We start from the raw sequence: 16331 nt of genomic DNA, 5'->3' as shown, positions 1-16331 counted from the left end.
AGGGGAGAAGAAAGCTCCTGCTCCTGCTATGGTGATCCTGGTGGCTGAGAGATCTATGATTACATCCATGGCTTTCAATTTCCATTTCAGAAAAACTTTTAGCACTAGCCTAAATTACCAAAATTCATTCAGTGGTTTTGGTTTTCATGTCAGTCAAAGAGCCAAAACATTCACTTGAATTCAATGAACATTTTGTTTTTTTGGAAAATATTCAGAAATATATTTGAATTCCTGTGTACTACTGAAATTGCCGAAATATTTTGGCCGAAACAGAAATATTTCAGTGTCTGCTAAAATTAATGAAATTCAGTGAATTTCATCATAATCTCATCGAATGTGAAAACAACGATTGCATCCATCCAGATGGAAAGGTTCCTATTGGTTAGTCTGTCCAATTCCTGCTAAAATATGTGGATGAAATCAAGATGGATGAAACTGATTGCAGTGCAGGCGAGAGGGCTGCACCCCTGGTTGGCCATCACAATGCTCGGGCCGCTTATTCGCGACGTGTAGAAATCAAGGAGGGGAAAAGGCCCCAAGGGATGAACACATGCATCGGACAAATGGTCTGCATCAGTGTGGGAAATCAAGCAAACAAATCAGAAGAGGTGCCAGCGTGGTCCGAATCAGTGGATGGGCGAATATGAACTCCACGGTCGAGGGTAGATGGAAAATGAACTCAGATGCATCCTTCCTGCCTAGCTCCGGGGAATCGACGGCCGACATAGTCGTCAGAAACAACCTGGGAAAGTCGCTTTGTGTAGTGGTCATCGTTTACAACTATGCAACAGCCCGGAGGAAGCTGAACTTGCTGCAATCTTGCATGGTCTTTCTGTCCTAACTAAGTACATCAGAGGCCGATTTGTGTGGAGTCTAATTGTGCTACGGTATTCAGTCTATTGAACAATAGAGGCAGCAATCAGTCCGCTTTGTTCCCTCTAATCACAGACATTTGGAACCTCGAGAAGAAGTTTGCAGCGATAACTTACAAGGCTATCTCTTAGTATCTCACTTCAGCATGAGCAAACAAAGCAACAGCAACACCACACCACACCGATCGGAGAGAGAGTGGTAAGCAAGCTCCGCTCTCGCTCCTCTGCACCGCAGTCCACTCCGGCCACGGCGGCCACAAATCCCGGCCTTAATGGCCGCCGCCCCGTCCCGTCCCGCCTCAGCTGCTCCTCCACACGGGCGCTCCCCCCACCCTGCGGTTCCTCGTCGTCGCGTGGTCCGTCCGGGGCCCCGCCCTCGCCATCATCTCCAGCTACCACCGTCGCGGGCTCAGATCCAGCTTCGACGCCGTGAATCCTGCGGCGGGACGGAGTTTGCCTGTCGGATCTGGGCGCGTAACCCATCAATGGGCTTGAGCGCCTTAAATCCATGGTGATCGCCCCATCCCCTACTGCCAACTCCTTCCCCTCGGGGGACGATCTTGGCTGGATGGAGGTCAGATCCCGGAAAGGGGGGCGTGCCGGATCTGGACCTGTGGTTCGTCCGCGCCCCTCCTCAGAGCGCCACTCGGACCGCCATAGGGACTTCAATGCTCGCTCCGGCCGCGACGTCTTTTTAAGCAGGTTCAAAGGGAAGTGCTTTCGGTGTCTCAGCAAGCTACATCGCCCCAAGGACTGCAGAGATCCTCTTTGCTGCATTCTTTGCAAGCGCCAGGGCCATTTCGCCTGGGACTGCCCACAAAACCCGAAGAACGGGGGTCCAGGAGGGACCGCCCGCGAGAGACTGAAGCCGGCTCTATCCAGGGCTCTGGTGCGCGACCATCTCCGCTTCCCGTCGTCGGCCCGCCCCTCTCCGCCCCCTCCGGCCATGGACCGCTTCCTCCTCTGCGACCCGGCGCGGCGGCCACGGGTCAGCAACAAGGTGGTGGTTGCCTCGCCCGTCCTCGAGCGCGAGGAGTTCGTTCTTCGCCAGCACGCTGTCACGCTCTCCGCTATCGATGGGATCCACGCGACAAACCTCATGGCGGTGGGTAGGGCCATCGAGGAGCTGATAGGCACGTCGCCTTCCCAGCTCCGCGTCACCTCCCACCAGCCAAAGGCGTTCCTGGTCCATTTCGACCTGCCGGCGCACCGCGACGACGCCGTGCGGAGGGGCTCCATCAAGGTGGACGGCTTCAAGTTCTTCATCCGCGCCTGGCACAAAGACGACCACGCTGCCATCATGAGCCTGCCGTTGCAGTCCGCATCATCGTTGAAGGCCTGCGATGCAGTTCTGGTCCTTGGACGGGGCAGACGAGGCGTTCGGCGACTTCGGCCGCATCGACCGCCTTGACAGCCATACCCTGGGGCGTGGCCACACCAAGACGTTCGCCTGCTGGCTCTCGACTTGGAGCGTCGCGCACATCCCCACCACGCGGGCACTCTGGGTGCTCAAGAGGGGAGCGGGTCGCGTCGATGAGATCTTTGGATACTCCCCGCCTGATCGCCGCGTCCCTCCTCCGCCGGGCGTCCGCCGCTACGACATGCTCATCCACGTGGATCGGATGGAGGACTGGACCCTGCTCTCGCCACGTTCCTCGCACTCGGGCCAGAGCGGGATCCCTTCCTCCTCTGACGATGACGACGACCGCCCCTTCCCGCAGACTGAGCCTGGTTCCTAGGCCGCCGGCGTCGAGGACGGCCAGGCCCCTGGGAGGAAGGCGGCCTCGCGGGCGCCGGCCTCCGGATGTAGGGGCGGGCCTCCGGTCGTCGATCGCCGCGACACAGACCGCGATGGCAACCAAGGTGGGCCGCGGCACTCTTGGAAGGATGCCTTTTTGGGCAACTCTTGCCACGCCAAGGGCAAGGCCACTGACGTCGTCGAGGCCGCTCCCCGGCACCGCAACAAGGCCCCCTCCGACCGTCGGCACGATGACCAGGGCAAGCAGGGAAAGGAGGGCCCCGTCCTCAAGGCCACCCCCTCCCCCCGCTCCCACTCCGTCCGCGCGGGGCCGCTCGCCTGAGCGTGCCTGAGCCTGACCCGGTGGCCCAGTTCTTCTCCTTCCCTGGCGGACGCGCCCTCTCCCCTACACCTCGTACCGACGTCATGCAACTGGAGATCGAGAACGCCATGCTCGAGGCGCTCACTTTGCCGCTGGCCTTTGAGGATGGTGGCCGCTCATCGCCCCACGCTTCGACTCGACGTGGGGCCATTGACGGCTTCCCGGAAGATGACATTCTGCCATGCATCGCCGACCTCGACGCCCCTCTCAGCAGCCCATGCATCTCCACCCCGGCTCCTGCTGCTGTAGGCTTCCATGTCGCTGCCATCACCCAGAAGGTCGACTGCCTCCACCTCGACGCTGGACAGGGAAGCACCACTCAGGTGGGCGGACCGCAGCAGCTGTTCTGCCCCCCGCCGTTGGCCATCCTAGACCCTCCACCAGCTCCGCCTGGCCGTCCACGCTCATCAGCTCCGCCGAAAGTGCAGGCCTCTTCTGCTCCTTCTCGCCGAAGCGCGCGTCCGGCCGCGTCCGGCTGCACTGTGCCTGTGGCTCAGTGCGCGGCGCTGCGCCTCATCCAAGAACTCGGCTGCCTCAGCCCAAAGGATTGGATAACTCCATCGGCGGCGGCTGCCCTGCTCAAGCACTTCGAGGAGCCCCTGTCCCGCAGCGACATCAAGGCGATCGCAAAGCTCACTGGCCTGGACAGTAAGGCACTAGAAATCACGGCCGGGATGGCCGGCGCGGATGATGAGGATGTAGCTTGATCATGTTAGTGTTACCTAGTAGTCTTCATCGACGGCTAGTTTTAGACCAGTTCGAGTTAGGATTAGTCTTCATGTATAGTCTTCAGTTAGCAGGATCAGTTTCTAGCCACCGCCGGAATTTTGGGCCTATTGGTGGCCGGCGGTGCCCCCTGGGTCGATGTAATGTGTGTTGTAACCCCTCTGTTTTAATGGATAGTCGACGAAGCAAACTCCCCTGTCTCCATGATTGATACAAATTATAGGATTATGTCGTGGAATGTTAGAGGCCTTAACGCGCCGGCTAGATGATCTATAGTTAGAGAGGTGGCGCAGGCAAACAAGATCTCAATCCTAAACCTACAAGAAACTAAAATAGAGGCTTGGACTTCTGAAATGGCTCGCGACGTTGGGGGAAATCTTCTGCAGGGCTGCGTGGTGCTTCCGGTAGTGGGCACAAGAGGGGGCGCGACAATCTTCTGGGACAAGCAGATCGTCGACATCACGGATCAGATCATTGCTAGTTTCTGCATCACTGCCAAGGTGAGGATCATTAGCACCGGTCACTCGTTTTGGATGACTACAGTATATGGGCCGACGGATGACCAGCAGAAAGCAAATTTTCTGTCTAAGCTGGCTGCGGTTGCACCGGTGGCCTCAGACCCATGGATGTTGAACGGCGACTTCAACATGATTTACCAAGCTAGGGACAAGAACAACTCCAACATCAACATAAGAATGATGGGCCGTTTCCGCAGAGCAATTAACCTTGTCGGGGTAAAAGAGGTCAAATGCAAAAATAGGAGATTTACGTGGAGCAGTGAGAGGGAGGACCCAACTCTTTGTAGCATCGACAAGGTTTTCTGCAACCTGTCATGGGAGGGCATGCACCCAAACTTTGTGCTAATGGCGGCCTCCACTTCGTTCTCTGATCATTGCCCTCTGGTGCTGGCTAATGGAGTTAGGCCTGTCACGAGGGCAAGGTTTAGATTCAAAATCTTTTGGATAGTCTTTCCTTATTTCCAAGAGACGGTGCAGCATGCTTGGGAGAGGCCTGTCTGCCATGACTGCCCGTTCGTCAGATTGAAGAAGAAAATGGAAAGAGTTGCGGTGGATTTAAAGGTTTGGGGCAAAAGTTTGTTTGGGGTGCAAAACTTCAATTTCACATCGCCAACGAGGTCATCATGAGGCTAGACGCAGCGCTGGAGGCCAGACCGCTGTCACCTGACGAGCTACACCTGAGGAAGCAGCTAAAACTAAAGGTTCTTGGGCTGGCAGCAATTGAAAGGGCTCGCAAGAAGCAGGCCTCCAGGATTTCTTGGCTCCGCGCGGGAGTTGCAAACTCAAAGTTCTTTCATGCCCGCGTCCTCTCACGTCGTAAAAAAAACTACATCCACTCGATCAAGCACGGCGACGCCATTGTCACAGAGCCGTGGGAGAAAGCTAAGTTGGCCTTCGATCACTTCGCCCGCGGCCTTGGGGATACCTGGCATCGAAGCTGCACACTTAACTGGGACATGCTCTAGCTGCCAGCCGTCGACCTGCAAGGCATCGATCTTCCTTTCTGTGAGCAAGAAATCTGGGCGGCCATCAAGGCATCTCCAATGGAAAAAGCTCCTGGGCCGGATGGGTTCACTGGCAAGTTCTTCAGATCATGTTGGCACATTATCAAACTAGATATCATGGCGGTTTTCCAAAAGTTCTACAACCTAGCGGGTGGCAATTTTGCCGATCTGAACACTGCCTTCATTGCCTTGCTGCCAAAGAAGGATGGAGCAACAGAGTTGGGTCACTTTCGTCCGATCAGCCTCATTCATTCCATGGCTAAGTTGATTGCAAAAGTTCTATCCATGAGACTAGCGCCTCGGCTTCAAGACCTGATTTCCCCAGCACAAGCGGCGTTTCAGAAAGGAAAATGCCTGCATGAAAGCTACCAATACGAGCAGGGCTATGTCAGAGCGCTCCATCGGCAGAAAAAAAGGGCCCTCCTGTTCAAGTTAGACATTGCAAAAGCTTTCAATTCTATCTCCTGGGCTTATCTCCTCGAGCTAATGCAAAAGCTGGGTTTTCCACCGAGATGGCATGATTGGATCGCGCTAATCTTATCGTCGGCCTCCACTTCGGTGCTGCTAAATGGGGATCCGGGCGTTCGCTTCTGGCATATGCAAGGGTTAAGGCAGGGCGACCCCCTCTCCCCCCTGCTCTTCATCATCGAATTGACCCGCTCCACCACCTGCTTGCTGCTGCATCTGGCCTTGGGGTCCTAGCACCCCTGCCGGGCCGCGGCCAAAGCTTGCGTGTCAGCTTATATGCTGACGACGCAGTTATCTTTGCCAATACATCTGCGCAGGAGGTGGGCAAGCTGCTTGAGCTGTTGGATAGTTTCGGAGAAGCCACCGGTCTGAAGCCGAACCAAAGAAAATCTTCAGTTGTCGCAATCTGCTGTGAGGAGCTGAACGTGCCGGATCTGCTACAGAGCTTTGGTGGTCAAATTGTCAGTTTCCCAATAACTTACCTGGGCCTCCCAATTTCGCCAACTCTCCTCAGAATGGCACATTTTCAGTTCCTGATCGATAGGTTGAAAGCACGGCTGGCTGGCTGGAAGGGCAAGCTCCTTAATATTGCTGGGAGAAGAGTTCTCGTAAGATGCGTCCTCTCTGCTCTCCCTACTTTTGCGATGACTGCACTGAAGATATCGAAGAAGATACTGAAGGAAATGGACAAATCGCGAAGATGATTCCTTTGGGCACAAGACGACGAGCTCTCTGGTGGAAAGTGCAAAGTATCCTGGGACAAGGTTTGCTGCCCTCTAGATCGTGGAGGCCTTGGTCTCCTGGATTTGCTCAAATTCAACCGTGCGCTGAGAATGCGCTGGCAATGGCTGGCATGGGCAAGGCCTGAGAAGCCTTGGGTTGTCGTGTCCCCAGGTCCTGATGATCAGGAAAGGGCTCTGTTTGCCAACGCGACATCTATCCGTGTTGGCAATGGAAAAAGCACCAACTTCTGGAAGGATGCCTGGATCGGAAATGAGCCACTATCTACAACTTTCCCTGCTCTGTTCAGTCACGCGAGGCGCAAGAATAGATCGGTTGGGGAGGCGCTGGCAAATGATCAGTGGATTTCAGATTTACAACATGCAGATACAGCAGCAATAGCCCCTCAGTTTCTGCAGATGTGGCGACTCTTTGACGCAGCGCCAACTGCCATGGCTCCTGATCAAGAAGACGAAATCACATGGAAGCTCAATCGCGAAGGAAAATACACTGCCAAAACAGCTTATCAGATGCAATGCCAGCAAGCCCCCAACCCGGCCTACAGCAGCTTCATCTGGAAGGTCTGGGCTCCCAACAAGCTCAAAATGTTCATGTGGCTCTTGATAAGAGATCGACTGTGGTGCAACGACAGACTGCAAAGAAGAGGTTGGCCCAATGGCTATTTTTGCCCTTTGTGCACCAGGAACTTGGAAACATCTACACACCTCATCTGGAGCTGCAGTTTCTCGCACCTGGTTTGGGGGAAATGTGCCACTTGGTCAGGCTGCTCTTCGCTGGCACCAGTCACGACGTTTCAGCTCAGCTCGGCACAGACTTGCCAACTCCTCATCAACAAGACTGCTACCGCTTGCAGGCGCGGAATCAGATCACTGATCATCACGATCGCCTAGGAATTGTGGAGGGAAAGGAACCACTGCGTTTTCCGGGCAAAAACACCGCAGGTGGATGATGTTCTCACGGCAATCAGGAGCAATATCGAGCAATGGAGACTGGCCGGAGCCAAATGCTTAGAGTCTCCCTTCGGGGACACCATTAGCGAAAACTAGACTCAAGAGAGGGGAGGGCAACTGTATTTTTCTATTTTTCATCCACCTGATCGCTTGATCTTATGTTTCCACTGCTTTCTGCTAAATCAATGAAGCCGGCAATACGTCGGGTCTTTCAAAAAAGATAACTTACAAGGCTGTGAGGAGGGCTAGCAACAAGATGGCGCACAAGATTGCAGCTCATGCCAGTAGACAGGGAGACTGTTTCTCTATTGGAGATGTCCCTCCAAACCTTAGAAGCATCCTCTTGGAGGATTGCAATAACACCGTTCTGTAATAAACCTGTGGTTGGGTTGTTCCTCAAAAACAAAACTAAAAGTGTATTCGTTACTCTATATTTCAGTTTTGGTACTCTTCCTCCCGGGACCCAAGACGTTCCGCCCTCTTTGCCCGAGTCGACTTCATAGCTCTGTCAAACGCAACAGCTCGGAACTTGAACACAGTTGCTATCTTTGTTGGTGGCATAACATAAGTAACCATGCCGCCGATAGTATAACCTCTGTTGGCCATAGTTTCGGCGGCTACCAAGTAGAAGAGGTGTGCCCCGACGAGCAAGGTAGTGTGAACTACATCTGGGAGCAGGGAAGGGAATGAATCTTTATTAGAATTGTAATGTTGGCCCTGACATCATTGTAGCGTTGAAAGCTCCATTTATAGAATCAAATAATTTTAAGAGTCTTCGGCCCAGAGTGTGCCTATTGAAAACGACACCGTATGCCTCAATTTAAGCATAGCATGGCTCCTACAGTGGAAAGAATGGGGTGCCTGGGGCCCTAGCCACGAAATAGCCAAGTCCCAAGCAGTGTCAATGCCGAAAGCCAAATGGGAGTCTTGTGTTGTCACATTATCGAAGGCACGAGTCGACATAGTGCCAACCCTAGGCAAAAATAAATAAGGTTCTGGGTAAGGAGAAATGTATAGGTGCTAACTAGGGCAATTTTAGTAAAAAGAAATGCAATATTTGGTTGTCCTTGTTGACGGCAGAGATGGCTCTCTTCAACAGAGGGTGTGGTGAAGATTAACACCGAGTCTCCGACGGGTAGAGTCTCAAAGTCCGACTATTCGGAGCAAAAAGCATTGTGTATCAAGATGCACAAGGTCCTTTCTTATCTCTTTTGCTATGGTCTCTTCAAGGCGCCGGTGGGTCCGGCTATCCTAGAGCGAGGTTGTCCATGATTTCTTCTTAAGTGGTTATCTTTCCGAAAGAAAGAAGAGAAATTATTTAGTTTTGCTAAATCTCGTACGACCTAATATTTTCTCTTACAAGTCCCAATACATTTTTAAAAAGTGCAACTTCAATATTCGAAAACTGCAAGTTATACCTTATACCTTTTTTCATAGAAAGTGAATTTTTCAGGATCAATTGGGACCTGGAATTAAGGCAAACCCAAATCATTCTTCTAGCAAAGATCTGACACCGCTAGAGTAAATGTAGATAACTTGTATTCCCTCTGTTCCATAACGTAGTGCCTATAGGCTTTTAAGTCAAACTTACAAACTTTGACCAAATTTCTAGAGAAAAACACCCACATCTAAAATACCAAATACATATCATTAGATACATCATGAGACGTACTTTCATACTGTATATATTTGGTATTGTAGATGTAAATACTTTTCTCTATAAACTTGTTCAAAGTTAATCAAATTTAAGTTTTTATAAATCTAAAAGCATTATGGAACAGAGGAGTATAACCATGAACAGCGACCATCAATAAATCATTTCCAGTTATGCTAGAATAAAACACGGCAGGTGCAGCAAAACATTCCCTGCTACTCAACTAGTGTTCCACCAGCTTCAGCATCAAAGACAACAAGTTTGTTAAGTGATACAACGGAAGGGACTAACATTGGTAATATCATGAAACTTGGCACACGGAAGTACGGAACTCAGCTATCAGACACCGTCCCTTCAGACGATGCGCCGGTGTCGCTCGGGTCGGCGCCGCTTGGCCCTGCCGCTATAGCAGCGGCCCTCTGGTTTTGAACCAAGGTGTCACCGCTGGTCCAGAAAAGCTTCTTGCTAGACTGCGCCACTCCGCTTTCCATTTCAGCGCCAGCTTCAAAGATGTCTGGCATGTCATGTGGTTTCTTGTCGTCAGGGAACAGAAAGTGGGCAGCTCTCAGGTTGTCATGCAGTGGTTCTGCAGTGGACCGGCCTAGCGCCTGCGATGCGCTTGACCACATCTCGGGGTTGGGCCAGCTTTTACCGGTGTCGGCGCCCTTGGTAGGCCACTGAGAAAGGCTGTTCATTGGTTGTTGATTGATGGGAAGGAGCATAGACGACGTCCTCTCTGATGGTTCTTGGCACCAGTGTGACCTGTTGTCATAGTATGACTTTTCAAGCTTGGTTGTCTTCCTACGCCTGCTCCCATTTCTCCCCTGTGAGGAAGAACCAGGGAAGCCTCCCAGAGGCAAATTTCTTGGCACATTGTTGACTCCATGAAGGTTAAACCTGCCAAGGCTTGACAAATAATGCTGGCCTCTATCCAAAGCATGAGCATTCTGAAGGTGCACCTCGCCCAAGGAAAGGCCTGATTGGGCTGCAAGAAATGGAGACTTTGAGCTTCCGGTGCAGGAATTGCTTCCAGCATAATCTTCAGCTATATGGGGTGGCGGTGTAGAACCTAGAGAAGATGCTCTGATTGATTGAAGGTCCACAGATAGAAGTTTCTTTTGCTCCTTGCTCCATTGTTCAGAAAGATCCTCAGACATTCTTGAGCTTGAGAACCGTAGCCGGGTATCCCTCAGCATTGCATTCCAGTTACTCGTTCCATACCTCCTCACTGCAATCCACAGAAAATCTAACTCTTCTTCCGACCAGGGAACCTGGTGTCTTTTGCAGGAGTATGTGTTGATCCTTTCTGTCAGCAAATGAATGCCACTGGACTTGCCACTGTATTGGAAACTATCCAAGCGGCAGTCTAAACTGGACTCAGGAGCATTATCCATTATTCTGAATTTCAGTTCTGAAGGCATGCTCTTTGGTTCCTTCGAATTCCCTGATTTCCTTGACAGAGGCGGATCATACAAATTTGAGTATAAGGTATGCAATGCTGGTGTTCCCTCTTGATGTTGTTCTTTACCATGTACATCATCTTTCTCCTTCATAAAAAATAGCCTTTCAATTGGTTGAGAAACTTGTTTTTGTCCAGTAACAAAATGACCCTATAAGCAGTACAAAATGTTTAACGCATGGATATATATTTTTAGATCATCAGGGGAGTTTTCGATTTAAAAAATGAAACCCAAACAGGAGTCACAGGTGTCTTTCCCCCTCGGCATGTTAAGACATGTTCAAGGGAAGCAAAGGAACAAAGGCCTACAGCCAAGAAAGGAGAAAAGTGCATATGGCGTACAGCCAAGTACATGTTTTTATGATCCCTCGGAGGGGAAGCTAAAAGGGAACTCAAATGGTAAGCAAAGAAAAGAAAAGGAACTAAGCAACGCGGCCTTCAAGCGTCCCAGCAGGAACCGAGTTTTCCTCATCACCCATCTTCTTGTCTTCAGCCGCAAGCATCAGGCGGACTTCCTTGATCTGCTCCAGGATCCCCCACTTCATCTTCTTGAATGGTTGTGTTGGAGAACTCGGCCAATCCAGCGGCGAGGCAGGGCTTGAGTTTGTCTGAGTTGACATCTTCTCTGGGGACTTTTTTGCTTTTGAGTTGTCTGCGCTCTTGAAGCCACACTTGCGAATCCCCAGGGCCAGTTTGGGGAGGAAATGTGTTGGCAAGACACCTTCAGTGTCTCCCAAACCCATTTTCACCCCATCTCCAGTTGCAGGGGGCTTTGAGGATGCAGGATATCCACCACAGGATTCTCTGCATTTTCTCCTGCGAATCTTGTGAGTACAGAATCATCCATCTCTTGAGTGTCCTCCAGACCAGCCACCAGATCTGTTTAATATCAGACCAAATAGCATTATCAAAAACATGTTTGTTTCTAATTTTCCAAAGGCACCATAGTACACAGGCGCAAAAGGCATTTAGAACTTCATGTTTTTTGTTTGCAGGCCAAAATTTAGCGATAGAAAGGTAACTAGACCCTAAATCAGTAGAGAAAAACGAGGAGACCTCACCCCAGATGCTTTTTGCCACTACACAACCAAAAAACAGGTGATCTATTGTTTCTTGGTCAGAGCAGAATAGGCATTCTAGGGCTTTGTCAATCCCTCTTTTAAGCAAATTATCTTTAGTCATCAGCTTGTTATGGGCTAGCAGCCAGAGAAAGACCTGAACTCTGGGTGGCACTACAATAGACCAAACTGAAGGGATAAAGATAGGTTTCACCCCTCTGAAGTTAATGATGGCATATAGTGAACTGGAAGAGTAAACCCCTTTGGATTCATACAGCCAGATCATAGCATCATCCTCCCTAGTGAGGGTAGTATCTTTAATAATTTGCTCAAGATGATACCACTCTTACATCATAGAAGAGGTAAAAACCCTCCTAAATGTAAGTTTGATAATCTCCCCATCCCAAACATCTGAAACTGTCACACATTGTTGATGACAGATAGCATAGAGTGGCCAGAACTGGACAGAGAGGGGGGAGGTGCCAAACCAGATATCTTCCCAGAATCTGGTTTTTCTCCCGTTTCCCACCACCCATCTATAGCCAAATTTGAGAGCCTTAGCAGCCCACATAACCCCCTGCCAAAATTTTGAGGGAGCCTGTGGCCTACAAGCAAAGATGTTAGTTGAGTCTCTAACATATTTATTGTCTATAATCTTTTTCCAGATCTTGCCCTCATCTTGGGCATACCTTTTGACCCAGCTACCTAACAGACATAGATTGAGGTCCTTAATATTTGGGACCCCAAGCCCACCATGCTCTTTTTTCATGCAGACCAAGTGCCAATTGGCCAAATGGAGTTTTCTATTTACTTCAAAGTCACTCCATAAGCAATGAGCAAGTTGGTTATTAATTAAATCTAGAGCCCATTTGGGAAACTTAAAGAAGGACAATAAATAAACAGGAATACTAGCCAGACAGGCCTTGATCAGAGTTAGTCTAGCTAAGTAGGAAAGTAGTTTTCCTCTCCAACCAGCCATCCTCTTCAAAATTTTATCAATAAGGGGTTGAATATCTTCCCTTCTCAGCTTATCATAATGTAATGGGATTCCTAGATATTTTATTGGGAAAGTACCTACAGTACATCCGAAAACATCTACAAAAGGGGTTAGACTGTCCCCCTCCACACCTAAAGGAATAAGTTCACTCTTAGAACAGTTAATCCTCATCCCTGAAACTTTTTCAAAGCAAGTCAGGATCATTTTTAGGTTAGCTGCCTTAGACTCATCTTCATCCATGAAGAGGATGGTGTCATCTGCATATTGCAAGCAGACCACCCCTCCAGGAATGAGGTCAGAGCATAGCCCCCTAATCAGTTCATGAGCTATGGCTTTGATGAGCATCCTACTTAAAACATCTACTACAATATTAAAAAGGAGGGGTGATATAGGATCCCCCTGCCTCAGCCCTTTGTTAGTAATGAAGAAGTCACTCTCCACCCCATTTACCTTGACCCCTACAGAGCCCATATGTGTGATTTGGTAGATCCATTTGATCCACACAAGACCAAAGTTCCTTCTACGGAGGATCTCCAACAAGAAATCAAGATTGACCTTATCAAAGGCCTTCTCATAGTCTAATTTTAGGACTAGTCCAGAGTTGTCTGAATGAAAAGTGGAGTGTAACACCTCATGTGCCGTCACTACACTTTCCAGGATATATCTCCCTTTAATAAAGGCTGATTGGTTACTAGAGGTAAGAAAATTCATAACTACTGCAAGCCTGTTAGTCAGAACCTTTGTAAAGACCTTAAATATACAGTTCAGCAGGCTAATAGGCCTAAATTTCTTTATGCTGGTAGCATCCTCCTCCTTAGGAATGAGGGAAATCATGGCAAAATTTAATCTATATATATCCAGGGTGCCTGCATGAAAGTCATCAAATAGAGCCATGACATCATGTTTGATGACCTCCCAAAATTCTTGTAAGAAGACGAAAGAGAGGCCATCTGGTCCAGGTGCTCCTTCAGAGTATGAACCAAAGATAGCCTCTTTTACCTCTTTTTCAGTGAATGGAGCTTGAAGCTCCTCATTCCTGTCATCAGTGATTTTCTCTTCAAAAGAGAAAAAAATCCTGATTCAGGCTAAATCCTCCCCTATCTTCTTTTTTGAAAATATCTTTATAAAAATCAGAGGCAATTTTCAACATCTCTTTAGTGTCAGAGGTAGGACCATTAGGCCCATCAAGGGAGTGGATAAGAGATTTCCTCCTCCTCTGGTTAGCTACTGCATTAAAGTATTTGGTGTTTGTATCACCTTCTAGAATGTCTCTGTCTCTAGATCTCTGTCTAGCTTTGGTCTCCTCTTTAATCCAGATAAATTGGAGCTCTAATAATATACTTTTCATCCTAGCATTCTCCACATCAGAGAGACAAGCTGTTTCAGATTTGACATCAAGCTCATCATATTCCTCTGAGAGGGCATTTTTCTTCTTCCTAATATCTGCTTCTACATTTTTACTCCAGCCTTTGGAAAATTTCCTAAATCTCCTAACTTTATCCTTCCATATATCTATTGACCTAGTACTTTTAACTGGAGCAGACCAATTCTTAGTGGCCAGTTCTTTGAATTCACTATGCAGCAGCCACCATTTTTCAAACTTGTAACTAGAGGCCCTAGGTCTGCTTCCTAAGACAGAATCCCAAAGCAGAGGGGTATGATCACTCCCAGTTCTAGGAAGAGCTTGAGAGGTACATAGGGGGAAAATAGCCTCCAGCTCAGTGGTGCAGAAGATCCTATCAATAGTAGTCATAATGTTATTCTCCTGGTTATTAGCCCAGGTGAATTTTCTACCTTACATCCTAATTCTAGCAGGCTCCATATCTCCACCTAGGCATTAAATTTGCCTGCCCAATGGTGATTGATGTTACCATTGCTCTTATCTTGCTGGTATCTAACTAAATTGAAATCCCCTCCTATAAGAGTGGGCATTTGTTCATCTACAAAAAGACTATGAAGTTCAGAAATGAAATCTTCTTTGCCTTCATCATATGGGGAACCATATACAGCTACGACTCTAAAGCAAACCCCACTAGATTTTACCTTAAGATTGCAGGTGACAGAAAACTTCAAGGAACTCCAGAGAAGAACCTCAAATATATCTGCATCAACACCAACCAGCACCCCCCAGATGTGCCCACAGCAGGGAGGTGATGCCAAAGGAAGTTTTTACTGCCACTAATGGATTTAAGAAAAGCAGGGGATAGCTCTTCTTTTTTGGTCTCTTGAAAAGCAACTATACTAGCATTTGTTCTAGTCAGAGTGTCAACAATACAAGTCTTTTTACCTGGGGTAGTAATCCCCCTAATATTCCAAAATAGACAATTCATCTAAACATGGTTTTTCTTGGGGTGCTTGCCCCGCCCATATTTGGAGACTTTAGTCCAAATGACACTCTGATCATCTACTGCATTGGGAATCCCTTTTAACCCTTCAGGTGTAGTAGGGGATTCAATATCAGAATTTTTGCTATCTAGCTCAGCAGACTTGTCTAGAGGCTGTTTTCTAGTTGCACTATCTCCTTCTAATAGACCAAGATCAATATTATTGGCAGCAACTCTATTATTATCAGAATTATTTCCCAGGGGGAATGGCCCTATAGGCCTTCTAGGAATTCTATTTCTAGAGACCACAGAGGCATAAGTATCAATGCGATCTTCAATTTCTACTCCTACTATCTTAGCTACAGAAATAAATGCAGGATCTTGAAAATTTTCAAAAGAGTTTTTCTTAATTGTACCTTTTTGTGTAGCCTTAGGCTCTTCCAGGTTTTGGACCTTTTTTGAGCCCACCGCAATTTCCAGAATAGTTCTTCCACCTATATCAATTCTAGAGCTCTTCCTCTGTGCCTGGACTGGACCCCACTTGTGCTGCTTTAGGGGAGCTGGGGCAACATTAAGTGAGTGATTTGGACTGAAAACTGTCTCTTCCTGGGCTTCACTAGGGTTTCCAACCTCAATCTGATCCTCAAGCATACTGATGTTATCTTCATCTTCCTCATCTCCAATTTCCATCTCTTGCAGCATTTTGAAGCTTTCCTCCATGGAGATGGGGTCTTGAAGTTGCTGAAGATATGCTAACACATTCTGCTTCCCTTGATGAGAGGACCCAGGCGTAGAGCCACTTCCACCAGACTGGGAGGATGGAGCATTCATAGCACCATGAGAGCCTCCAGCTCCATTGTCACTAGTGATTTTTTGCTGACCCTCTTTCTCTTTGCTTTTTTCTGGTTCTTCATCAAGCAGATCATCTTGTTCAAGATGATATATATAAGGTGGTATAATCATGGTTTTCAATTTCATTTTCAGAAAAATAATTCAGCACCAACTGAAATCACCGAAATTCAGTGATTTCGGTTTTCATTTCAGTCAAAGCGCCAAAATATTCACTTGAATTCAATTAAAATTTTGATTTTCTGGAAAGTATTTAAAAATATATTTGAATTCCTGTGTACTACTGAAATTGCCAAAATAGTTGGCCGAAATGGAAATATTTCAGTGTCTGCACTTCCTAAAAGATGGGTCAAATATATGATTTTGTCATGCTCACCTGATCTGTCAGCCTTTGAACAGATGAGTCATCCAGGCCGTGAAGCCTCTCTCGAGGTAATTCGACAGAATTCAGGTTGATCTTCCCTAAATTAAATCTGCTTTTGTTTTCCTCCTGAACCACCTTTGAATTTTCTGGCAGTTTACCCCTGGCCCTCTCATCATTATCACCATCCAAGACAATGATTGGAATATGTTTTGTTGAACCTTCGGATT

The 16331-nt window shown here is 48.3% G+C and overlaps 1 protein-coding gene across 1 annotated transcript; it reads right to left on the bottom strand.

Annotated features, from left to right (window-relative positions):
* Nucleotides 1-9385: 9385 nt before the first annotated feature.
* On the bottom strand, nt 9386-11255 carry LOC119316136. Its single transcript, XM_037590488.1, has 2 exons — nt 10971-11255; nt 9386-10663 (listed from the first exon to the last, which is right to left on the bottom strand). The coding sequence occupies exons 1-2, from the start codon at nt 11253-11255 to the stop codon at nt 9386-9388; spliced, it is 1563 nt and encodes a 520-aa protein (XP_037446385.1).
* Nucleotides 11256-16331: the final 5076 nt, after the last annotated feature.

Source organism: Triticum dicoccoides, chromosome 6A (assembly GCF_002162155.2).
Source record: "Triticum dicoccoides isolate Atlit2015 ecotype Zavitan chromosome 6A, WEW_v2.0, whole genome shotgun sequence".
NCBI lineage: Eukaryota > Viridiplantae > Streptophyta > Magnoliopsida > Poales > Poaceae > Triticum > Triticum dicoccoides.
This window is presented reverse-complemented; position numbering and strand designations above follow the sequence as displayed.

Excerpts from the sequence above, each read along its gene's own strand:
- LOC119316136 (XM_037590488.1), bottom strand. The coding sequence starts at position 11,255 with ATGGGTTTGGGAGACACTGAAGGTGTCTTGCCAACACATTTCCTCCCC. Across the intron at positions 10,664-10,970 it reads TGGGTGATGAGGAAAACTCG|GGTCATTTTGTTACTGGACA; the intron begins GTTCCTGCTGGG and ends TACTGCTTATAG.